This window comes from Oryzias latipes, chromosome 3 (assembly GCF_002234675.1).
Source record: "Oryzias latipes chromosome 3, ASM223467v1".
Taxonomy (NCBI): Eukaryota; Metazoa; Chordata; class Actinopteri; order Beloniformes; family Adrianichthyidae; genus Oryzias; species Oryzias latipes.
Genome location: NC_019861.2, coordinates 2002170 through 2027353, shown reverse-complemented (window position 1 = coordinate 2027353; position 25184 = coordinate 2002170). Strand labels below are relative to the sequence as shown.

The 25184-nt window shown below is 43.6% G+C and overlaps 1 protein-coding gene across 1 annotated transcript in view; it reads right to left on the bottom strand.

Moving 5' to 3' along the window:
• Positions 1–17745: 17745 nt before the first annotated feature.
• LOC101157114 (uncharacterized protein YMR317W-like) overlaps positions 17746–25184 on the bottom strand; it is a 178039-nt gene continuing 170600 nt past the window's right edge. The window contains exons 3-14 of the mRNA XM_023950970.1: positions 24509–24714; positions 24288–24425; positions 23695–23833; positions 22026–23604; positions 21474–21615; positions 21254–21397; positions 21102–21164; positions 20841–20899; positions 19071–19662; positions 18786–18885; positions 18361–18550; positions 17746–18281 (exon numbers count right to left, since the gene is read on the bottom strand). Of these exons, the coding sequence (XP_023806738.1) occupies positions 18157–18281; positions 18361–18550; positions 18786–18885; positions 19071–19662; positions 20841–20899; positions 21102–21164; positions 21254–21397; positions 21474–21615; positions 22026–23604; positions 23695–23833; positions 24288–24425; positions 24509–24714 (3477 nt within the window). The 3' untranslated portion in view covers positions 17746–18156. The remainder of the gene's footprint in view (positions 18282–18360; positions 18551–18785; positions 18886–19070; positions 19663–20840; positions 20900–21101; positions 21165–21253; positions 21398–21473; positions 21616–22025; positions 23605–23694; positions 23834–24287; positions 24426–24508; positions 24715–25184) is intronic.

Here is a 25184-nt window from a genome sequence, read left to right as displayed (position 1 = left end):
ATTTAGATTGCTGTTCTTATTATTTTTATAAGCTGCTTGCGCTATGAGTCGAGCGGGAAGACATTTCATCTGTGCTGTATATCATGTGTATGCAATATACTTGATAATAAAACTGACTTTGATGGTGCACTGGGGTTCTGTCCTCTACTCTCATCTACTTCTCCTCTGCTACGCGCCTCTATTCTTGATCATTTATTTATTGCTTAGTTCTCCATGCCTCTGTTTGGTGCAGTCTGATTCATGTGTTGTCTCTCTTTCCCTCCTGGGGAGTGGGAGTGCTCCCAGATTTCAGTTGGGTCGTCTCTGCTCCTGTACCTGACCGTGTACCTCGTCTCTACTCCTGCTCCTACACCTGGCTGTGGTTCCTGCCTCTGGCTCGTCTCACTCTCCCAGCCGTCCTCCAACTCCATCTGGATGAAGCTCATCTGCCGGAATATTTAAACATGTAGTTGTATTATTAGATATGCTAATTCTCTCTAAGATTCCTGGTAAATCGCCTGTCCGTCCTACGGGAGGATCCCTCCTTCATGTGGAAATCCCCGAGGCTTCTTTTTTTTCCCGTAATCTGTTTTTTTAGGAGATTTTCCTTACAGAGAATGGGGGTCTGAGTGCAGGGATGCCCAGTTTAGTCTGTTTAGTTTAGCTATTACCTATTGAATTCAATGACTTCATGTTTTTTATGGTTTCATGTTTATTAGGAATCAGGATCAGGAATCAGGAATCTTTATTGTCATTTTATCACATGATAAAACGAAATTAGGCTCTCTGGTCCCAGACCAGCCGTTTACATTTAGAAACAATAAATAATATAACATCAATATCATACTTACGGTGTGGTTCCTGATGAGTATTGCACAGAAAGTATGTTACAATTTGCACAGTGTATTATAGTATTGCACAGCCCTGTGATATTGCACTTGAGAAGATGATGATGTCCCCCAATTGTTAAGGCTGTGCTTCCTGGATATCTGCTTATGGCCTCACAGATCCAGGAACTTAGAACATGCTGCCCATCACATACAACACACTGCAGCGTGTGAGTATTGCTGTACTGACAATGTTTGGCTCCACGTCTGCATGTGAGCAGTCTTTCTCACATCCAAAGAACATTCAGATCAATCTAGGATCACGTTTAACGGATGTAAGTCTCAACGCCTGCATGAAGCTGAAACTCAACACGTATCAACTAGGGGTGTGCCAAAATACATGGTGAGATATAGATAGATAGATAGATAGATAGATAGATAGATAGATAGATAGATAGATAGATAGATAGATAGATAGGCAACTGTCCAAGACAGAGCACAACTACGATGTCACTTCCTGTTTTATTTTGAAACACTAACTCTCCTCTCGTTTCAGTCCTTGTTTCTTCCTGCCTTTGTCTAATCTTCCCTGATTGTTTCCACCTGTGTTTCCCTTCCTCATGTCTTATATAAGTCTGAGTCTCCCTTTGTCCTATGCCAGTTTGTTTGGTTGTGTCCTGTGCCATAGCCATAGCAATCAAAGATTAAAACTCTTAAACTCTGCATCTGAGTCCAGGCCATAGTTTCATCCTGGCAATAGATATCCAGGATGCTGCAGAGATTGTCATTATAATTTAAGACACGTTCATCAGGTGTGTGGAGGTTGTCATTGCAGGGAAGGTTAGTGATATGAGAGGAGAAATGATCCAGGTTAAAATTAGTGATCCAGCGGATGAAATATTGACACTGAAAGTTACTAGGGAGTGGTTCGACAGAGTAAGGGGATCTGGTTTGCAAGAATTTAAACAGGAACTCACTGTCAACGTTTGAGCTTGAAGTTCCTCTTATAACCACAAAATGTTTGTAACACCGCCCTCTCAGGTACAGCTTCCCACATCTGTTAAAGATCTAAAACATGGCTATTTCAAAGCTCTTAGCTATAGAAATGCATCACGCATCTGATAGACATTTATTCATAGAGGTCTACTGCACATCGCGGTTTAGATCTCCAGTAGACGATGTTACAACAGCTAATTGCGTTGACTTCACATAGAGGTCTACTACACATCTACCTGTAGACGGCTTTGGATATTTTTAGATATCTTTTAGAAAACTTTTGAAACATTTACTAGATATAAAGTAGAAAAGCCAAGTCAAACATGTTTCTATCATTGTGACTTTGTTGTGTCATCATCCACTTTCTCCTTAAATTATCAAACATGACAACATTGGTGTAGAGTCCACTTGTTTTCCTAATCTGTACGTGTAAATGTAATTCCAGATTATAACAGCTTCACCTCCAAAAAGCAACTAGACTCTGTTGCTCAGCAGAAGTTAAGAAAATGTGCTTTAAGCTCTTCCTAAAACAAATCTGCTCTGATCATAGATTAAACCTTTCATCATCATTTTGTTCAGGTATATGACAAGTTCAACATCTAAACAGAAATATAAATGGATTGTTGCTTTGATGCAGGTTTCTGTGACCTTTAACCCCCCTGGTACATTTCAGTAGAAATGTTTGCTATTTCTTGGAATTAGAACTTTGTGATTACTACTAGTCTTACTAGTAGTAACCAGTAGTATTACTAGTAGCATAGCGGTTAGCTCCTTCACCTTAAAGCGAGAAGAACCTGGTTTGAATCCTGGCTGGGACCTTTCTGTGTAAAGTTTACCTCTATAGGTGTTGACTTTCTCCTGCTTCCTCCCACAATTCAATAACCTGTTTCACGGGTTAACTGCGGTGTGTTTGTGTGGATCTGTGACAAACTGGTGACCTGATTAGGGTGTACTTCACCTTTAACAGTAGCTGGACCGGAAACAGTGACCCAAAAGGGATTCAGTGCGTTCTAAAGATGAATGGATGTAAAATTCCTAAATTTATTTTTGTAACTAGTAAATGTTTCAAAAGTTCTCTAATAGACGTCTAAAAATATCCACTGATTAGATCAGGTAGATGTGTAGGAGACCTCTATATACAGATATCTATCAAAACACCAGAAAACTAATAGAATGACCAGCTCAGTGGCCTTGTGGTTTCCCCTGAGACTGGAATGTCGTGGGTTCAAACCCAGGCTCAGTCGTACCAAAGACTTTAAAAGTGGGACCTAATCCCTCCCTGCTTGACACTCAGCACTGAAGTTGGATTGGGAGGTTGAACCACCAACTGGCTCACTGCTCCCCCAGGAGATGGGTCAAATGCAGAGAACAAATTTCACACAGGTGTGACAGATGGTGTGATTTAATTTAACAAAACAGAGTTGTCTAAGATGTCCAGTAGACATCTACAGTAGATGTCTCTTAGTTCCATCCATCCATCCATCCATCCATCCATCCATCCATCTTCCTCCGCTTATCCGGGACCAGGTCGCGGGGGCAGCAGTCTAAGCAGAGATGCCCAGACTTCCCTCGCCCCAGCCACTTCCTCCAGCTCCTCTGGGGGAACCCCGAGGCGTTCCCAGGCCAGCCGAGAGACGTAGTCTCTCCAGCGTGTCCTGGGTCTTCCCCGGGGCCTCCGCCCAGTGGGACATTCCCGGAACACCTCTCCAGGGAGGCGTCCAGGAGGCATCAGGACAAGATGCCCGAGCCACCTCAACTGGCTCCTTTCAATGTGGAGGAGAAGCGGTTCTACTCCGAGCTCTCCGCGGGTGGGCGAGCTTCTCACCCTATCTCTAAGGGAGCGCCCCGCCACCCTACGGAGGAAGCTCATTTCAGCCGCTTGTATTCGGGACCTCATTCTTTCGGTCATGACCCATAGCTCATGACCATAGGTGAGTGTTGGAAATGAAGATCGACCGGTAAATTGAGAGCTTTGCTTTTCGGCTCAGCTCTCTCTTCACCACAACGGACCGATACAGCGAACGTATAACTACAGACGCCGCTCCAATCCGCCTGTCAATCACACGCTCCGGTCTTCCCTCACTCGTGAACAAGACCCCCAGATATTTAATCTCCTCCACCTGGGGTAAGGACACTCCACCCACCGAGAGATGGCAAGCCACCTTTCTCCGGTCAAGAACCATGGCCTCGGATTTAGCGGTGCTGACCCTCATCCCAGCCGCTTCACACTCGGCCGCAAACCGCCCCAATGCACGTTGGAGGTCCTGGCTCGATGAAGCCAACAGGACAGCATCATCTGCAAAAAACAGATGTGGTCCCCACACCAGATCCCCTCCGGCCCCTGGCTGCGCCTAGAAATTCTGTCCATAAAAACTATGAACAGAACCGGTGATAAAGGGCAGCCCTGCTGGAGTCCAACGTGGACCGGGAACAGGTCTGACTTACTGCCAGCTATGCGAACCAAGCTCCTACTATGGTCATACAGAGATCGGACAGCCCTTAGTAAGGCTCCCCGGACCCCATACTCCCAGAGCACCCCCCACAGGATACCACGGGGGACGCGGTCGAATGCCTTCTCCAAATCCACAAAACACATATGGACTGGATGAGCGAACTCCCACAATCCCTCCAGCACCCTTGATAGGGTGTAGAGCTGGTCCACTGTTCCACGACCAGGACGGAAACCGCACTGTTGTTCCTGAATCCGAGGTTCGACTATCGGACTCCTCTCCAGTACCCTGGCATAGACTTTCCCAGGGAGGCTGAGGAGTGTAATTCCCCCTGTAGTTGGAAGACACCCTCCGGTCTCCCTTAAAGAGGGGAACCACCACCCCTGTCTGCCAGTCCAGTGGTACAGTTCCCGACTGCCACGCGATGCTGCAGAGACGTGTCAGCCAAGACACTCCCACAGCATCCAGAGACTTGAGGTACTCAGGGCGGACCTCATCCACTCCCGGGGCCGTGCCACCGAGGAGCTCGTTGACTACCTCTGTGACTTAGGCCCGGGTAATAGACAGGCTCACCCCAAAGTCCTCATTCTCTGCTTCTTCAAAAGAAGGCGTGTCAGTGGGATTGAGGAGATCCTCAAAGTATTCCTTCCACCGCCCGACAATGTCCCCAGTCAAGGTCAACAGCCCCCCACCTGCACTTAAAACTGTGTCTGTGGAGAACTGCTTTCCCCTCCTGAGGCGCCGGACAGTTGGCCAGAATTTCTTCGAGGCCAACCGATAGTCCTTCTCCATGGCCTCACCGAACTCCTCCCAGACCCGAGTTTTTGCCTCCGCAACGGTCCGGGCCGCAGCTCGCTTAGACTGCCGATACCTGTCAGCTGCCTCTGGAGTCCCACAAGCCAGCCAGACCTGGTAGGACTCTTTTTTCAGCTTGACGGCATCCCTTACTTCCGGTGTCCACCACCGGGTTCGGGGGTTACCGCCGCGACAGGCACCAGAGACCTTGCGACCACAGCTCCGAGCAGCAGCAGACACAATGGAAGTGGAAAACATGGTCCACTCAGACTCAATGTCCCCAACCTCCCTCGGTACCTGTTTGAAGTTTGAAGACTTCCCTAACGGAGGGCTCACCCAGACGTTCCCAGCAGACCCTCACAGTACGTTTGGGTCTTCCAAGTCTTTCCGGCCTCCTTCCCCACCAGCGAATCCAACTCACCACCAGGTAGTGATCGGTGGAGAGCTCCGCCCCCTCTCTTCACCCGAGTGTCCAAGACACAAGGCCGAACGTGGCTTGAAACAACTACAAAGTCGATCATCGACCTTCTGCCTAGGGTGTCCTGATGCCAGGTGTATTGATGGACACCCTTGTGCTCGAACATGGTGTTCGTTATGGACAAACTGTGACGAGCACAGAAGTCCAAAAACAAAACCCCACTCGGGTTCAGATCAGGGGGGGCCCTCCTACCAATCACGCCCCTCAAGGTGGCAATGTCGTTGCCCACGTGGGCATTGAAGTCCCCCAGGAGGACAATGGAGTCCCCCGTTGGGGCACTTTCCAGTACCCCTTCGAGAGACACCAAGAAGGCCTGGTACTCCAAGCTGCTGTTCAACCCTAAACCGAAACCACAGTTATAGACCCATCCCCCACCCGAAGGTGGAGGGACATGACCCTCTCGCCCACCGGGGTGAACTCCAACACTTGGTGGCTAAGCTGGGGGCTCACAAGTAAGCCCACACCAGCCCGCCGCCTCTCACCTTGAGCAACTCCAGAGTGGTAGAGAGTCCAACCTCTCTCTAAGGACTGAGTTTCAGAGCCCAGGCTATGTGTGGAGGTGAGCCCGACTATATCTAGACGGTATCTCTCAACTTCTCGCACCAGCTCAGGCTCCTTCCCTTCCAGTGAGGTGACATTCCATGTCCCAAAAGCCAAGTTCCATGACCGGGGTTTGGGCCGCCGAGGCACCTGCCCTCGACTGCCACCCAAACCACAATGCACCGGCCCATTTTGGGGTCTACTGGTGGTGGGCCCATGGGAGAGTGGTCCCATGTCGCTCCTTCGGGCTGTGCCCGACCGGGGCCCGTGGGAAAAGCCCCGGTCACCAGGCGCTCGCCTGCGAGCCCCTACCCTGGGCCTGGCTCCAGAGTGGGGCCCCGGTGACGCCAATCCGGGCGACGTAATCGGGTCCTTGTTTTTACTCGTCATCAGGGGGTTCTGAACAGCTCTTTGTCTGGCTCGTCACCCAGGACCTGTCTGCCATGGGTGACCCTAGGCCTTAGACAGCTTAGCTCCTGAGATCACTCGAGCTCTCAAACTCCCCTACCACGTTAACGTGGCGGTTCACAGGGGAGTGTCTCTTAGTTATCTAACAGAAATCCTGTTTCTAGTGGATTTCTTTATTTTCTTGACCTTAGTTATATGATTGATAACTTTTTCATGATTTTTAATTAATAATAACAATGGATTGAATTTATCTTCTCTTTTCCAGATGCTCAAAGTTCTTCAAATGTGTTCATTATTTATTTGTAATGTGATGGTAACTACTAGGCTAGTAGGTAACTACTGTAGCCTCACCTGCCCTGGGGCAAAATGACAGAGGCATGTCTGCCAGTTCACACCTACGACCCCTATGACCATCACCCTCTGACATTCATGCACATTCACACACCAGTGGAGCCACACTGGATAATTGACATTGACATTTTCTGATAAAAAACGCATTTGAGTTCAAACATATTTTTAATTTTTAACATTTTCGCAGCATGTTTATGAAGGGTCTCCTTCTTTCAGGTGATATTGTATTGAAATTGAATTATGGCATCTGGACTCTAACTTTTCAAGTTGGATCCCAGGAGGAGAACCTTCTCACTCTGGTTTTACTCCTTTGTTCCCCCTAATGAGACAGTCTGTGACTCTTCTGTGCTCCACACGGGGAGGAGAGAGAAGACTGCAGCGTGAAGCTCGCAAAGCAGAGCCTCGCACGGGAAGCCGACGCCCATTTCTTCACCGCGCCTGCAGGCAAGCACATGATAAAACAATCGGAAGCGCAGCTCCTCTAAGGAAGCCAAGAAAGTTATTTTCCAACTAGTGAAGAAATTGTGTGAAAAGTGTGAAAAGGTTGCAGCTTAAGAAAGAAGTTATTTGTATTTCTTGTGCTGTTGTATTTGGAATTCTAAGGTATTTCTACTCTATTGTTACATAAGGAAATGTATTTGTGATGTATTTGGAAAGTCACATATTCCTTTTTTTGTCCATTTAAAGGGTAAAGATTTTTTTAAGTAAAGTTAACACTACAGTTCCTCAGAATTATTAATGTTACTCTATGTTTTTTTCCATTGCAGTTTAGGCTTAAAGTGTTTGTAAACTTCATTTATTTTATTTAGTGACATATAATTTGCATTTTATGTTCAGATATACTAATTACATTTGAAAATGTCAACAAATTCAGACATATTGTCTAAAATATATATTCCTGAACATTTACACCCCATCACTTGATAAGATGTCACATGCAGAAACGCACAATCTAGAGGAGCAAGCAGAGCCATCAGCCCAAGTTGAGATTGCTCACCTTGCACCTGAAAAAGAAGCAAAAACACAGCGAAGAAGTGAAAGAATTCAAGGCTTGACTGAAAAAGGAAAAGAACTCCAAAAGGAAAAACTGAAAGCACTGGAAGTCAAGCACAGAATGGCATATGAAAAGTGGAAATATCATGCAAGAATTAGAAAATAAATATCAGATAACATTTTAAAATGAAATAATTGAGAACCTTCAAGTTACCTCTTCTGCTGTAAAGGGAATGTACGATAAGCTGCGGCAAGTATTAGCACCTGAGTCAGACTTGCGGCGCAAAGTTGATACCTGTATGTCACTGTCAAGATTTATGATCCAAAAGGCTAAAAGAAAGCTTCAAGGATCACCAGCAGATGAAGAGTAGGAACGTTGGCAAGATGTGGGATCAATCTTAAATTCAACAGTTTCATCATCTCGGTCAATGTCTGACTAGTCAAAGTGTGATTTTTTTTTTCCACTCTAGTGTCCAATCAGCTAAAAGAAGAGAAGCTGCTGCATGTCAGTGTTGGAGTTTGGAGGAACAGGAAAAGGAAAAGGTGAACTTCAAAGGCTGGAAGCTAAAAATAAGGTGTGTCTTGTTCAGTTCGAGTCAGAGAAACAAGCTAGAGTTCAGGCTATACAAGACAAACATAGAAAACTTGAACGACTTGGGGAGTCACGTGACGTGCTTGGCAAGTATGGCTGCTTAAGAGCGATCTGCGCCTATCCCCGTGCATCTTTGCTGACATTTATACAACCAAGAGCTAAGAAACGGGCTTCCCCGACCGGGTAACGCAATATCACATCACCAAAATGCCGAACGCCACTAGACACACCGCCAAGTCCAACTCCGGGGCAGCAGGGAGCAAACTCTCTGAGACTGCTAATGCTAGCACGGCTAACCCGAAAACATCCCCATGGCGACATGAAGCGGATACGGAGGAGGGGCCGACCGGCAATGTGGCGAAAGAACTGGCTCGGCTCTCGGCGCTTATTTTGGAAAAGTCTGAAAGCCAAGACAAGAAACTGGAAGACATACAGGTGAGCACAACTGCTACCGAGAGTAAATTAGCGGATATAGCTAATTGCATTTGTGAAGTGGAGAGCAGACTTTGCTTTTTGGAAGATGCCCACAAGGTACAAGAAAGCAATCCTTCTGCTTCCAAGGCTGAAGTAGAAACACTTTGCCAAAAGATGGATAATTTTGAAAATAGAGAACAGAGAAATAATTTAAGCTTTATGGGATTCCATGAGGACTGTGAGGAAGACAACGCTGCGGCGATAACGTGGGAGCAGAGCTTGACTGTTGGTTATCCAACGGTCTGGTAAGGCTGGTGGAATGGCTTGGAGTCGTGGTGTGGCTGGAGGCTTTGGATCTCTGGCGGTTTTCTGTCAGCTTGTGTAGAGAAAAGACCCAGGTTGGCACTCGTGGATTCTGTCCTGTAGACGAGGTGGAGAACTTAGTTAGGTGCGTATACATAAAGAAAAACAACTTGGTTACTAGACTTGAGACCAGGTACTCCACCACAGAAGGGCAACGAATTGACCAAGAATCCTGGGGAAGGTTCCTCTTAAGTAGAGCAGGCAGGTTGATGAGGTGAGTGCCATCAGCTGTGTCCAATCTGGGAGGCAGAGCAGAGAAGGGAGGGGGGAGGAGGGGACTCCAAGAGGCACCATGACAGTTTCCTTCATTCAAGTTAACACTTGAAAAAAAAAAATTAAATCCCCCGGCGGCTGCATCGGAAATAAATACAATTACAACGTACAATTTTTTTTTCAACAAATAACAGTAACAACTAACTACTACCTATCTAACTAATGAACTAATTATGTTGTAGATTGACTGTGACTGTGTGAGCGCGGAGCGTCTTGTGTAGGACTAGGAGGAAGGAGCGCACACACGTGACGTGTGTTGTGGGTGTGTGTTGATTCCTCTGCTCTCTAGCTGTGCGTAGCACAAAATAGTTCCCAAACAAAAAAATGTAGTGATATTCATGGAAATCTAACAGCACGCGTTCATGTTTGGTGTTGCAGAGTGACTAAAAAGAGTAATACCCCCCCCCCCCCCCAAAAAAAAACAAACAAGAAAACAAAACAAAATCCTCAGGCGGGTGGCCGTGTCGCGCACTCAAGAACGCACGCAGCTTTTAATGGGAATGAATAATTAGAACGCAGTAAATTTGTGACAGTGACAGCCGTGTGCAGGCGCAGGCGGGTGCGACGAGGAGAGAAGGAGAAGAGTGATAAAAGGTTTCCCATAGAAACCCTTGAAGTCTGAACACAGGACTAGCAGAGAAAGTAAATTATCAGCAAAGATGAATGTGTTTAATGTGTTTATTATAGTTCCAATCACGCACCATATGCAAAACTTTAAAAAAAAAAGTGCGGTGATGCGGTGATGACCTCATCACCTCGGTGATGACCTCATCACCACGGTGATGCGGTTATCGTCAAAGCCCTAGTTGTAAGTGTAGAGGCAGTATAGCAGGGGGCTTAGCACACAGCCCTGTGGGGCGCCGATGTTCAGTGTGCGGGTAGAAGACAGGTGGGGGCCAGGTCTCACAGTCTGTGTTCGGTTCGTGAGGAAGTTGTTTATCCAATTACATGTGAGGGGTGGGAGGCCAAGAGTGAGCAGTTTGTTGCAGAGTCTGTCCGGGATTATTGTGTTGAAAGCAGAACTGTATTCCACAAAGAGCATCCGGACTGTTCTTGTGGTATGCGAACTTGTGGGTGTCCAAGCCAGTGGGGAGGTGGTCTCTGATGTGCGGGAGGATTAGCCTTTCAAGGCACTTCATTATGACCGGCGTGAGGGCCACTGGGCGATAGTCATTGAGGCTGGTGGTAGAAGACGTTTTTGGCACAGGGATTATGGTTGCCGATTTCAGGCAGGATGGGATTACTGCCTGGGCCAGGGAGAGGTTGATTTTGATTTATTTGATTTGATTTATTGATTTATTTCAAGCATTGTAGTCAAAGCAATAAAAAAAAAATTACACATAATTATCAAACTCATTACAGAAATGATGAAATGCACAGATTAAAAAGACAGAAAACAAAACAAAAATTTCACTTAAATCACATTTTCTTAATTAAATACAGTGATCATTAACTGAAGTATAAGTAGAGTTTGATTTATTGCTTGAAAAGGAGTGGGAAGAAGCAAGCTTATATAATCCCACCCCTACTGACTTCATTCATTTGATAGTTTTACAGAGTTTTAAATCCGGTTCTGATCAGATAGATTCTCTTCAAGTAACAAAATCCAATACCTAGAAATGATTGATGATCTTCAGAAAACATTCATTCATGATTTCAGTAAACAGTAACGATACCGATATGTAATAATAATTGATTATCATTAGAACACATGATAACATTAAACCAGAAATTATTGCTACACATTGCAGATCAAGTAAATAAAATCAATAGCTTATTGATTGTAATTTAAACATTTCAGTAATCATTATTGCACATTACAATGTAACACTCAGTGGTTGTAATTAAAAGAGCTTTGATTATTTGACCACAATCAAGTTCACACATGTATTTGGAATTATTCAAACACCTGTTGATCCTTGAATCCTCTTATCTTCATATCCTGAAATAAGAGTTTCTTTATACATCTTTATAGGTTATAGGTTCCTCTGCCTACTCTGCATGCGTCGCCTGCCAGTACCGACAACAATCCAAGGTGGGCCCGGGGGTCTCACTATGTAGTTCGGATAGTTGTGCTTGTGGTGGAAGTTGCTGGAAACAGCGGTTTGATGTAGGTTTCCAATGTCCAAGTGCGTCTGACGAGTGTAGTGGGTGTTTGCAGTGCAATGTATAGAAAGGGAATAAAGAATTTATAGAAAAAGAAGCACTGAACAGGGAGCCGAGGGCCGCTGCTATGTCACATGTAAAGGACCTTGGACGTTCTCAAAGAATGCAATGAGTGCCAAAATATCTTGATCAAACTTCCAGAGTAGTTTGTTTAGGAACTGCAAGATTAAGGAAACAAGAGAAACCTTTGACATGTAGCCAGGGGTTAAAGACCTAGTGAACAGATCTTGCTTGTGAACAGATCTTGCTTGTGATCCTATATTTTCAGTACAAGCATTAAAGGGTGTGGGAAGAGAAAAACCCAAACAACCAAGACAACCAACAGTTCAAGCTAAGACTCTCTTTACAAACACAACAGAAAGTAGCTACCCATCATGTGCCTTTTGAAAAAATTCAGGACATTTTTCTTTAACTTGTCTTGTCCAACAGCTGAGCAAACAGAGCTGAAGGCCTCTTGTGTTGGACATATTTTACTGTTACATTAGGGGTTAAGAATCTTTTGACACACTAGATATATATTTGAATAAACCCCTTTTGTAATTTATACTAAACTTTATTCATATTCTTTTTTACTATTACTAATGTTTTGTTGGAGCAGACAGAAAATAAAAGTCTTATCTCATCTCAATTTATCTAGGCTATTTTATGTATTTAATTTCATTTTATGCATCTTATTCTCAATTGGATGTTTTTATGTTCATCTTATGTCTTTAATTTTAACATCTTATCATGATTTTAGCCCCAGTGTTTCTTGTGGGGATCTTTTCTTCCAGGGTTTGCCGGCTTGGTCGGTGGCTGTTGCCGCGGTAGTCGCCCTTGGTGGGGCAGCTGGACACTAACTTTGCAGCCTCACAGCTGTGAAGTGGACCCCAGTGTTGTCCCAGTCTGGGTGGGCGCTGTGGCAATGCTCCTATGGCCAGGCTGGCTCCTGGTATGAAGAGATTCCCAAATACTGTTTCCTCACAGCAGAGCCAACCCTTACTTGTTTGTTTATTTATTTTATTTTCTTTTATTTATCTTTTAAAAAAAAATGTTTTACAATTACAGTCATTATTTATGGTACGTGGGGATCATGGGTCATATGTTTTAACGGAGGGGAGTGGGAAAGGTGAAGGGTGGGTTGGGTTTTTACTGTATTATTGTGTGTTCTTTGTGTTTAATGTTAAAGCGCTTTGACCTGCGCAAATGCATGAGAAGTGCTATTTTATAAATAAAGTTTGATTGATTGATTGATCTTATCTTATTAAAGACGGGGGGGCGGGTAAAACCATTAAGCAGCATAAAACAACAAGTTGCTGGAAGTTTACTATCATTACTGTCAGATTTATAAGTAACACACATCTAAAAGGGGCGGGGCCTGTCCACACAAACATGCCTATTGGCTCCAAAAATGTTCACATACAAACATGTCAACATGTACACAATACAACTGATGTTCACACACGCATACTTATGCGTTCAGACCAACACATGCGAAATATTTCATTCAATCACTCAAACTATTTGTGCAAAGGTGAGCTAACACCTGTGCTTAAGTGAGTGTTTCTGTTCTTCTAAAATTGATGATGGAATGTAAAAAGGAGGAGGGAGAGTGTCCAGCCATCCCCACACCAAGACCCCCGCCACAGAAGTAGCAGCAGCTGCCAGGGTCCCCCCAACACCCGCATGGGTAACATGATAGAATTTTCTGAGATGTCCAGTAGATGTCTACAATAGATGTATATCAGTTATCTAATAGACGTCTTGTGCCCGGTGGGAAGAAACTACCCAAATGGCTTGTTTACAACCCGTAAGGCACGATGGGACTCTGTGGTAAAGTCGTCTACTTCAGATCTAAACCGCGATGTGCAGTAGACCTCTACAGATAAATGTCTATCAGATGCATGATGCATTTCTATAGCTGAGAGCTTTGAAATAGCCATGATTTAGATCTCTAACAGATGTGGGAAGCAGTACCTGAGAGGGCGGGGTTACAAACATTTTGTGGTTATAGGAGGAACTCCAAGCTCAAACGTTGACAGTGAGTTCCTGTTTAAATGCCTGCAAAGTGGATCCCCTTCCTCTCTCAGACCACTCCCTGGTAACGTTCAGTGCCAATATTTCATCCACTGGATCAACCCCCCTGTAGGAGCCCTATAGTGTAATATGTCCTGTTGTCATTTTTGGCTGCATTAAAAATTGAAATCGGGGGATGGGACCCCCTGGGCTGGGGGGAGAAAAGCTTTTTGAGGGAGAAAAGCTTTTTGACCGCTGGTGCGGAAGTCAAATCAGTTTTAAATAATGCAAATAATAAAGGAACAAATTAATTGCAAAGTTGATCGGAGCAAAAAAACGTATATTCTTTGTCGTACAGGGAAACGACGGCCCGCTTACGTATCAGCCAGGACTGGTGTCACATCTCAGTATCTCAAAGTGCTAGGAGTTGCAAAAAGGTTCTAGGCTTTTAGCTTTGATATTATTAGTCAAAAACCTTCTCTTTCTTTGGATGGATTTATGGAAATCTCTGGATTCGAAGCCAGGTTGGAGCATCTTTGGATTGTTTAGAGAGGTCGAATCAGTTGGACCCAGTGCTGACAGCGAGAAGATCAACAAACCCCGCGCCCCCTACGATTCAGCTGGAATCCAATCGGAATGTTGGAACGGACATTTAGAGTAATTTGTGGATTTGGACAAGTAAGAGATAACAACTGAAGCGGTCCGTGAAGTTTAACTCTGCCTTCTTACTTACTAACTTTCTTGGGTAAACCACAGTCACCATACTGTTAACCCTCTCTGTTGCCTCTGACTGTCTTATAATAACTCCCATGTTTTCCATTCTCTCCAGTTCTTTAACTACTCTGTCTCTCAGGGCTACAGGAAACCTTCTGGGTTTCATGTACGACTGGTGAGAGTGCGTGGTCTATTTGGATGTGATGCTGACCTAGCAAACAACCAAGACCATTAAACAAATCATTAAAGTCTTTGAGAATGTCTAGTTCTCTTCCAACATCATACTCTCTGAACTAAGCCTTGTTTCAAGATTGTAGCACCTCCAACTATAGTGCTCACATCTTCCTGAGTGATTTCAAACTCAGTCTTGTCCTTTTTTCCTTTGTACTCACAGATCTGGTGTTTCTTGCCTATTGCTGCCACCTTGAACCAAAACAGGGAACTACTTTTGTTTCGATTAATTTCAATAATTCTGCAGCTTCCAGTGCAGTGAAATTTTGACTGACATGACATGACATTACAACCTGCTCCTGATCAACAAAACAGGTGACGTCAGCTGTTTTTGTTGATCTTGAAGTTTTCTGTCCAAATCTCAGTGTCTGTATCTCCAGAATTCATCACGGCGATGACTTTTTTCTCAGTTTTTACTGCTCGCAGAAATGTGTCATTTTCAGTTTGACTTGGGATCTGCACATTTTACCAAAATTATTCTTTTTCTTGCACAAATTGCATGATTGTCCATATGCTGGACATTTTTTAACTGCATGTTTGAGTCCACATCTGTTGCAGTTTATTTCTTTCAGCTCTGCTTTCACTGGTTTGAATGTTCCAATATTTTCTTTTTAATCTACTCACTACTGCTTTGTCAGTGAGAGCTATCACCTGGCTGGTCGTTATGTCACTGGCACGGCCAATATTTATGGCGTTGTCTTGTGTCAGATCTGCTTCTCTGAGTAATCTGCCACTCACTTGGTCATCTGTCATGGTACACACAATTCCGTCACATTCCACGGAATCGTGTAAATCTTTGAAATCACAGTCCTTGGCTTTGTTTCTTAAATCTGTGACATATGCATCAATAGTTTCTTCCTGTTTCTGCGCTCTTGTGAAGAACATGTGCCGTACGTAAGTTAAGTTTTTCTAGGTTCACAACAATCCTTAAACTTCTTTTTCAGCTCTTCAATATTGTCTTTCTCGTCGTCTCCCTCAATTCAAAAGTATTATATACTTTTACCACTTCATCTCCTGCGACGTGAAGAAAAGTTGTACATTGCACCTTCTCGGACTTTTGTACAGAAGATTACAAAACACTGACTCCAGTTTCTCCAGTTCTCCACCAAGTTTCCTTGTAAACTCAGATTCGGTGGGGGTTGAAACAGCGCCATTTCCTCTTCTTTCAGAAGTCTTTTTTTCTGACCCCATGTAGTATTGAGGAGTCAGGACGGTCGACTTTGTTTGAACAGGCTTTTATTTTTACACCACACCATTTCCAGGGGCCTGTTTCAGAAAGGAGGTTCAACCAACTCTGAGGTTAAACTTGAACTCTGAGTTGGTCAATCGAGAGATTAACAACTGAGTTTTCTGTTTCAGAGCAGCTGATCGGAGTTAGGTCAATCAATTCTGAGTGGACTGATTCAGAGTTAAGCGTGCGCACCGCGACCACAAGAAGCCATTATCAATGGAGCGCAGATATTACGAGTCACCATGGCAACCTTGGAAAAAAAGGGGTCTGTATATTTTTCGCCAGCTGAACTTGACGTGCTGCTGCAGAGTTACAGTGAATATGAGCACATATTCCGGAAGACAAGCAACACTGCATCTGCAAAACAGAGACAGTTAGCGTGGAAAACATAGCTGCTCCAGTTAATGCGCAAGTTTGCATTTAAATCATTGTTATAAAATATTGGCTGTAATAACATTTTTAAATAGCGTAAGGACTGAAATACAAATGGGGATATTTAGGTGTACTTTTGAAGTGTTATTCCTGGTGTAAATGCATGAAATGCTGCATAGTGTTCAGAACCAATCTGGGGGAAAAATGCATTTAACGTCGGTAATGTTTAGAGGACTTTTTTGTTAACCTCCCCCTCTTGCAAACGTTGGTCAGTTTAATATTAATACATGCAATTGCGTTTTTAAAAGTGAGCTTATGTCTACCCTTGTATTGATGAAGTGGTATAGGTTTATATGGGATTAAGAAAGTAAGCAGTACTAGCAAATTGTGTTTCCAAATAGTAATTGTTACATTAATCTAATTCAATGTCCCTGATTTCATTTTCATGTAGATGCAATCCTGCAGGAACTAAAAGAACATGGCAGCAGCTAAAAATGAAGTATAAAACATAATTCAATCAGGTCAAATGTGAGCATGTCATGGATGTAGGCTATGTTGACAATATTTGACATATGAAACATCTACATAGCAATACATATATAATGTTTCATTGTATATATGTAATTGACTGCAACGAAAAACGGTAACGCTCAAACAAAAACGTATGGGGAAATGACCAAAAATCGAGTCTAGGTCTCAAAATCCTCGCACGACGTAAATGTAATTCTCTACGAATTAATGCAGCCTCCTCGTCTATTGGGTCCTCCAAAAAAGGACAAGCCATTCTTGTCACTTAGACCGTCTCTGTCTGTGTGACGGAAATTTGGGCAATAAAGGTTAAAGCAAAAAATACCGCTTCGTCTTTAAAAAGGGGAGGGGACCGGCAGAAACCTTGAGTTTAGAGAATAAAACCTGCTCCCGACCAGGTTAGGTTCACAGCATAAGTAACCATGGACACTGACTCCGAGTATAAGTTACCTCTCTTTCAGAAACGGGTTTGACTGACTCTGCTTTCTCTGGTTTAACAAACCTCCCATTCTGAAACGGAATACCCAGGGTTTCCCTGATTTCAGGGTTAACGCACTCAGAGTTTACACTTAACCTCCTTTCTGAAACAGGCCCCTGGTGTGTATTGTGCCATAACAAATAACTCACACGTCACACCCTGACTTCTCATCATCCCTTTGTTTACTCGCTATCCAGCTAGCTTACAGCCCCTCACCACCCCGAGCTAACATTACAGTGCAACAAACATGGCGAGCAGTTTTGCAGTTATCCAGTCGTACAGTTTAGATCCAGATTCCAGGAAAACAAAGACCTTCGTGGATCTATTTGTCTGACAGTTGATACATCAGAATGAAGCAGAGCAGAGAGACTCTGATTTGTTTTTCTACGTCACAAATACGATCTTTTTCAAACAACATTCTTTGTCATCTCCTAATTCACAACAATTTGAAGAAAAGAAATGGTCAGAAATGCAGTTTTAAGCTATATTTTTCATTTTAGATGTCCTCCACGATCAGAAAAATGCCACTAGAAGATAAAAGACCAAAAACACCATTTTCTTCAACTGTACAGGACTGTTTGTGAAAAAGTGGAAGAGAAATATGACAAGTGAAAAATGAAGATGTTTAAATAGTCAGTAAGAATCAACAACACAACAAAACACAAAGCAAATTTTTCAGCAAAAAGACATTTTAAAATCCCAGAGAGCTGATTGGTTTGAATCTTTAACAAGTACAACATTGGTAACAGCATCAAAGCTGCAGGAGGTGACAATCAGCTGACAGTTGCGGTGCAGGACCATCACACTTTACATCAATGTATAGAAAACACAGAATTTTATCCTTTTAGAAAAAAATCCCCTTTCAGCTTCAAGCAGCAAAGATGATTTCAAAAGTTAAAAACATCTGTTTAAATGCACACAAGCTCAAACCCAGACACTGTAACCCTGAGATAAAGTCATGAAAACAAATCCCTTACAGCTTTCAAAGGGGGAACGGAGGTCGAGGTTGGACTTGGGCCATTTTGGTCCTGAAGACGACCGTGCCACAGATCATTCCCACAGCAGCCAGAAGACATCCGGCGATGAAGACCAGGTTCAGGTTCATCCCTGGAAACAAGACAGGCTGAGCTGACTCCGTCTGGCTCACAGACGGACTCAGAAACCTCTTCTGGACTGCCGTACTTACCTGAAACACTGTTGTCTGAGTGCAGTCGCAAAGGACCCTGGGAAATGAAGTGTGCTCCGCTCTGGACGCCGGCCTCTCTCTTGTGGATGTGATGATGATCGTTGGAACTGGAGGAGTTCATGCATCCCTGAGAGCACCTGGTGTTGGGGTTCCCTGCTTCACACACCATCACTGAGCAGCTGATGTACACCTGAACACAACATCACACTGTGTCACTCTTCCTGTCCTGCTGCGCCCTCTAGTGGACCAGTGGACAAGGAACACAAATGTGGTCAAAGCCTCCTCAAACGTCTGCCACAGAACCACATTGATTCAAGCTCCTATCCCAGGGTTAAACTTTCTAAAGTCAGAGCAGCAGTTTTATAGAACTTTGTCACAGAAAAAGGAGAACGGTGGCGGCTACACCGAGACATAAGAACACGAACCTGATCATGCAAACCAATGAACTTGAAGGCATCCACGCTGAACCGGAACTGTTTGTGGTTGGAGGGGGCGTAAATCTGAACAGTTGGATCCACTGTGCACCTTCAGGATGATACAGAGATGTTAGTCTTTTTGTCTGGGAATGGCAAGATACCACACAAAGTACAATCTAAAAAAAACTCCTCTTCTTGACTCTGGATGACCCTAGAGGTGACCCACGGATAACAGAATATGACCTGTGGTTGGAAAATAGATGGATTTTCTCTGTGCTATGTTCTCATGCCTACCCATTGTCAATGATGGTGTAGGTGGAGTGGTAGTTGGGGTTGTCATAGGGTGAGGCTCTGCAGGACTCCACAAACATCTCAGTGTTGTTGGGTGAAGAGGAGGCTTCAATCTCCATGTAGATCTTGCTTCCTAGCTCATACTCCAGAGGGTAGGAATTCGGGTCAATCATGGCTTGGTACTGGCTGTCTGGGTAGAACTCAAACTGGTAGGTGAAGGTGCCGAAGCCTCTCTCCCACACGGTGATGTTCTTCCTGTGAGCTGTGAAACCCACAGTCATGTTGCTTTTCTTGGCGTACTGGCAGTAGAAGCTGATCTCCATGAGGTGCTTCCTGGTGATCAGCTGACTGGGGTCGTCCACTGTGGTGATCTCATTCTTGAAGAAGAGGTTGTCGTCATCCTCCTCGATCTGAGTGCCACAGGCGTTGAGGGGGAAGTCGGCGATGACGTGAGAGCTGTTGGAGTGAGTGGTCAGGCTGCAGACAGTGTTGGTGGGGTCACTCAGCTCCAGATGGTCTTCAGAAAGTCCAATGAGGGAATCTTTGGGGATCTCCACCCTCATGGAGGACTCACCACAGACCACGTTGGCTTTGACTGGAGGGAGAAACCATTCATTAAAAAACACCTTCATCTCCACAGATCTACAAAATGACATACATGTATAGAATAGAGCAGAGGTGGGCACTGAGGGCCGCAGTCCTGCATGTTTTCCAGCATACCCTGCTCTGGCATGTTCTGATTGGCTGGACACACCTGAACCAGGTAATCAGCCATGAGTAGGGCAAGACTATCTGGAAATCATGCAGACACACCGGCCCTCGAGGCCTGGAATTGCCCACCCCTGGAATAGAGGAAAGTTGCATTTTGGCTGCTATTTTCTTTTAAATAAGCCATTTCTGAGGGGATTCATTTTGAAGACCCACTGCTAAAAGTAGTCTATTTAGGTGTGTTAGTAGTATACTTAGGCCAAATCTGACTTCCTCCCTTACCCCTACGGCTTCTCCTTACCCTTCCAATTGTAGGGGCATTTGGAGGGGTAGGGTTGTTCCAAATGGATTTTTTAAAGCTCACCCTTAAAAAGGCATCCCTCTGCTGCAAGGGTGTTCTGCGCCGCACTGTGCCATGGAGGAGTAGTGCTTTTCTTCACGTGGGTGTGCGCTGATGCACTGAAGTTACATCTAAATGCAAGTAATGACTTTTTGTTTCAGCATGACCTTTCTAAAGGTATAAAAAACTATGTTGTTATGTAGTTCCAAGACCTAGCAGCTCCGCACTAAGGTAGCTGACCTGCGACTACTGAAGACGGTTAGGGTTAGAAGGGTTAGGGTTTGAATTAGAAGACACAATTTTTCTATAACTGTCCGTTTGGAGGGCTGAATGTAGGGGTAGGGAGTAAATGTAGGGGAAGAATTCGGATTCGGCCTTAGTCTGTACTAAAAGTGAGGCAGAATGCTTGAAGTTTACTTTTCATTTCCTCTCTATTTATTGTAAACTTAAAATGTTCCAATTTGTTCTGAAAAAGTATTCAGTAAGTATACTTCCCACACTACATGTACCTCTTGTACTTGCCATAATTATGCTCAGGTTCATGATTCGCTAAGTTTACTGCTTTTTGTTAAGGGGAACACTTTGTTTAGCAGGAAATTGGCATGAAATTAGCATTTTTAATAATAACTGATTTATTTGAGTAGTTGTAAATAAGTTCAATATTTGGCGCTTTGCCTTTGTGCCATTGTCAGGTTTCTTTTTATAATAGAAGATTGTAGACTCACTTTGCTCCTTTCCAACGTCCACAAGAACACACCTCATCTCAGTCTGATAGACACCAGACCTAAAAAAATATTTATAAGACCTTTGCATTCAGGGGAAAAATGTGTGTTCATGTGTGTCTTAATATAAAAAAAAACTATTTTGGAAAAAAGAGCAGTGTTTGTTGCGTATAATGGGAATCTGCTTTAAAAGGTCAATAAATAATTCCAATAAATAATAATTTATAATTTTCTTAAGGTTTTAAAAAGTGAAATGTCACTTACTGTGAGACGGCTGTAGCATGAACATGATTATAGGAGGCAGTCTGAAAGCTGCTAATAGCTGACCTGTAAAAAAATTAAGAAAAAGGGATTGTTGATGATTGTTTCTTCCTCCTAACTATCTTTTTGCTAAATGAAACAAACTCTAGGCTCACCCAGTTGCTGATTCCACAGCAAAGCAGATTGGGTAATGCTCTCCCAGGTCATCTGGCATAGGTGTCCACCGGATGACAAACTCATTGTGTGTGCTCCTGTGCATGCTAATGTTTGAAGGTCCACTCATGATGAGGTCTTGCATTCTGCATGAAAACCAAAGACAGGATGATTGATGGCATCCTGCAGCCACCAGGCTTCTCTGAGCTCCACCTGACTTACACTGAATGAGTTGCTTCTGCTTTGACTTTAATCTCCACCTCTTTGTTGACCTCTGCCTTAATGCGTGCTCCATCTGCAGGGGTTGGATGCACAAACGTTGGAAGGTAGACTCCTTCTTTACAGGAAGGGACCGCTGGATCCACTGCAGTTAGGAAGGAGAGACAAGAACATTCTAAATTTAAGTACCGCATAATAAAATCAACAATGCTTCTTGGAGTTCACTGATAAAAAAAAGGAAAAGTATTCGTCTGAACTAAATGTAATCTGACTCTGTTAAATCCTTAAAGAACCAGTGGAAAATGTTAATATTAGAATTAAGATAACACTGTCTCTTTGTTCTTCAGGGCTTAGGCTGTGATGTCATACGATCGGAACGGAAAACTTTTGGTGTGGTTTTGCACAACATGTAAAAGTTTATATTTCATTGTGTATGTTCACTGTGTTTGTTAAAACAGTGGCAAGGTAAAAAGCATTGCTGGATCAAAAGATGGTGGTTTTAATAACTTGAATTAAAAATCTAGAAAATCTGACAACAAACACAAATATCCTTACCAAGTAAAGAAAACTGGAGGGGCAATTTACTGAGAGGAGAAGTGTTGGTGTACGGAGGATGTCCTGCGGTAGTTGTGCTTTGTCTTGTGGTGGATCTTGTGCTTGTAGTTTGTGTAGTTGTTGTTGCTCTTGTTGTAGTTGTCTTTGGGGGTAGTGTGGTTTTTGGTGTTGTTGTCTTTGGTGGTAGTGTGGTTCTTCGTGTTGTTGTTGTCTTTGGTGGTAGTGTGGTTCTTGGTGTTGTTGTTGTCTTTGGTGGTAGAGTGGTTTTTGGTGTTGTTGTCTTTGGTGGTAGTCTGGTTCTTCGTGTTGTTGTTGTCTTTGGTGGTAGTGTGGTTCTTGGTGTTGTTGTTGTCTTTGGTGGTAGAGTGGTTCTTGGTGTTGTTGTTGTCTTTGGTGGTAGTGTGGTTCTTCGTGTTGTTGTCTTTGGTGGTAGTTTGGTTCTTCGTGTTGTTGTCTTTGGTGGTAGTGTGGTTCTTTGTGTTGTTGTCTTAAATGGTAGTCTGGTTCTTGGTGTTGTTGTTGTCTTTGGTGGTAGTCTGGTTCTTCGTGTTGTTGTCTTTGGTGGTAGTGTGGTTCTCCGTGTTGTTGTTGTTGTCGTTGGTGGTAGTGTGGTTCTCTGTGTTGTTGTTGTTGTCGTTGGTGGTAGTGTGGTTCTCGGTGTTGTTGTTGTTGGTGGTGGTAGTGTGGTTCTTCGTGTTGTTGTCTTTGGTGGTAGTTTGGTTCTTCGTGTTGTTGTCTTTGGTGGTAGTGTGGTTCTTTGTGTTGTTGTCTTAAATGGTAGTCTGGTTCTTGGTGTTGTTGTTGTCTTTGGTGGTAGTCTGGTTCTTCGTGTTGTTGTCTTTGGTGGTAGTGTGGTTCTCCGTGTTGTTGTTGTTGTCGTTGGTGGTAGTGTGGTTCTCTGTGTTGTTGTTGTTGTCGTTGGTGGTAGTGTGGTTCTCGGTGTTGTTGTTGTTGGTGGTGGTAGTGTGGTTCTCCGTGTTGTTGTCGTTGGTGGTAGTGTGGTTCTCTGTGTTGTTGTTGTTGTCGTTGGTGGTAGTGTGGTTCTCTGTGTTGTTGTTGTTGTCGTTGGTGGTAGTGTGGTTCTCCGTGTTGTTGTCGTTGGTGGGAGTGTGGTTCTCCGTGTTGTTGTTGTTGTCGTTGGTGGTAGTGTGGTTCTCTGTGTTGTAGTTGTTGTCGTTGGTGGTAGTGTGGTTCTCCGTGTTGTTGTTGTTGTCGTTGGTGGTAGTGTGGTTCTCCGTGTTGTTGTTGTCGTTGGTGGTAGTGTGGTTCTTCGTGTTGTCGTTGGTGGTAGTGTGGTTCTTCGTGTTGTTGTTGTCGTTGGTGGTAGTGTGGTTCTGTGTCCCCACCACCACCATGAATGCCATAAGGGAATTGGCTCTGATTGGTTTTGAAGGGATGGTGTAGAACTCTCCACCCACACACTCCTCTTCCTTCTGGCCAGCAGTGGATGCTTGTGGGCCTTTGATCCGTCTGAGTAAAACAGATCAATATGCTGTCGGGAATAATCTTCTACCACCATCTCAAAGCCATAGACTCTGGGGTCAGCACTGCCCTGCTGATAGTGCAACGTGCAGGAATCCTGAAGGGGAAAAGTCCACACAACTGATGTTGACAAAGCACGACTTCTTGTGTTTGTGATATTCTTGTACAAAACTGTTTTTGAACCAACCTCATCAAGGTGAAAGCCTGATGGTTGATCACATCCGTCACACTCTCTGTCACTGTAGTTTCCATACCGACAGCGGACTCTGTCACCGTCAGGATCAAAGGCCATCAGCTTGTATGACCGCGGGCAGTTTTCAGGAACTCTTGAATGGACACAAAGAAGGACTAGTAGTTCACAACAAAACTGGGTTAAATCAAGGAAAGTAATTACAAATGACCACATACGTTACTGACTACATAGCAGATATGAATCAAATGACTTTCAATTAAGGAATCTTTGTCATCAACTTGTTTGAAAAGTGCTGCTTTCTAAAATACCTTATTAACAATTAACTGGCATTATGATTTGGTCAGTAGAGAATGACCTTACACAGGATTTAGCAGACACTTCTACCAAAACACTCATTGAAGACATTTGGAATTCTGGTGTCTTGGCTAAGAAGACAGATGCATTGTGGGATCTGAAGCCATGAACCATGTGACAGACAGCCTGTTTGTCCCAGTTTAACACAGCCACACAGAAATGAACCTGCCAGCAAGTTCATTGTGTTTTTAAATGAAAAAGAGGGAAAAGGAAAAAACACAACTGAAGTTTACCTCATGAAGGGAAGAACGCCAGTGTCTGGTGAATTGTTTGGTTTTCCGGTGTCAGATCTTCTTCCCAGATCCACCAGAGTATTCAGTCTCCAGTTATTGACACCGTTTCGTGTTGGAATCCAGCAACAGTTCAAATCGCTGGGAAAAAGACAAATTGAACTTCAAGTTCAAGTAAAGCAGCAAATCTGCTGGAGATGAGAATTCATTGAAAACATGCTTACCTCAGTTCAAATGGTTTGTCACTCCCAACAGTTCTTGTTTCCACTGTTTCCGTTTCACACCATTGGCTGTTGTAGATGGGAGCATTGCTACTGCTGTCAATCACAGTTTTCTGCCCCCCGTTGGTGGAGCCACAGTTCCCTCTGGAGCAGGACCAGTAGTGACTAAACTGACATCCATCATAGGTGGCCTTGTTACGAAAGGAAACCTATAGAAGAAAAGTTAGCAACATGAAGGAACTCTTTTATTGCAGCAGGAGAGATGTACTTCACTTCTGTTTTTGAGTTTCTGGTTTAATGAAATATAAAAGAAAACACAAAAGTGAAAAAATAGAACTAACAAAAGTTAATAGAAAACATTTCAAAGGCTAAATACTCAAATAAAGAACAAAATATTTGTATGTTGATTATTTAGGACTTTTCTGAATAAAAAGTTTTCTTTTGTTGCTCTGCATCTTAAAAACAACAATGTTTGAAAAACATACTAATAATAATTTCTACCTTTTCTGTCCATATTGAAGATTAAATTAAATTAGATATCAATGTTAAAAAATGAACTTCCTTCATAAAATCCTCTTCTAATAGATCATTCAGAGCACTTGTTTGACCAGAACGGTGTGAATTAAGACGTAGAAATATTATTGTTGGGACAAACGTTCCATTTTTCTTTCTATCAAGA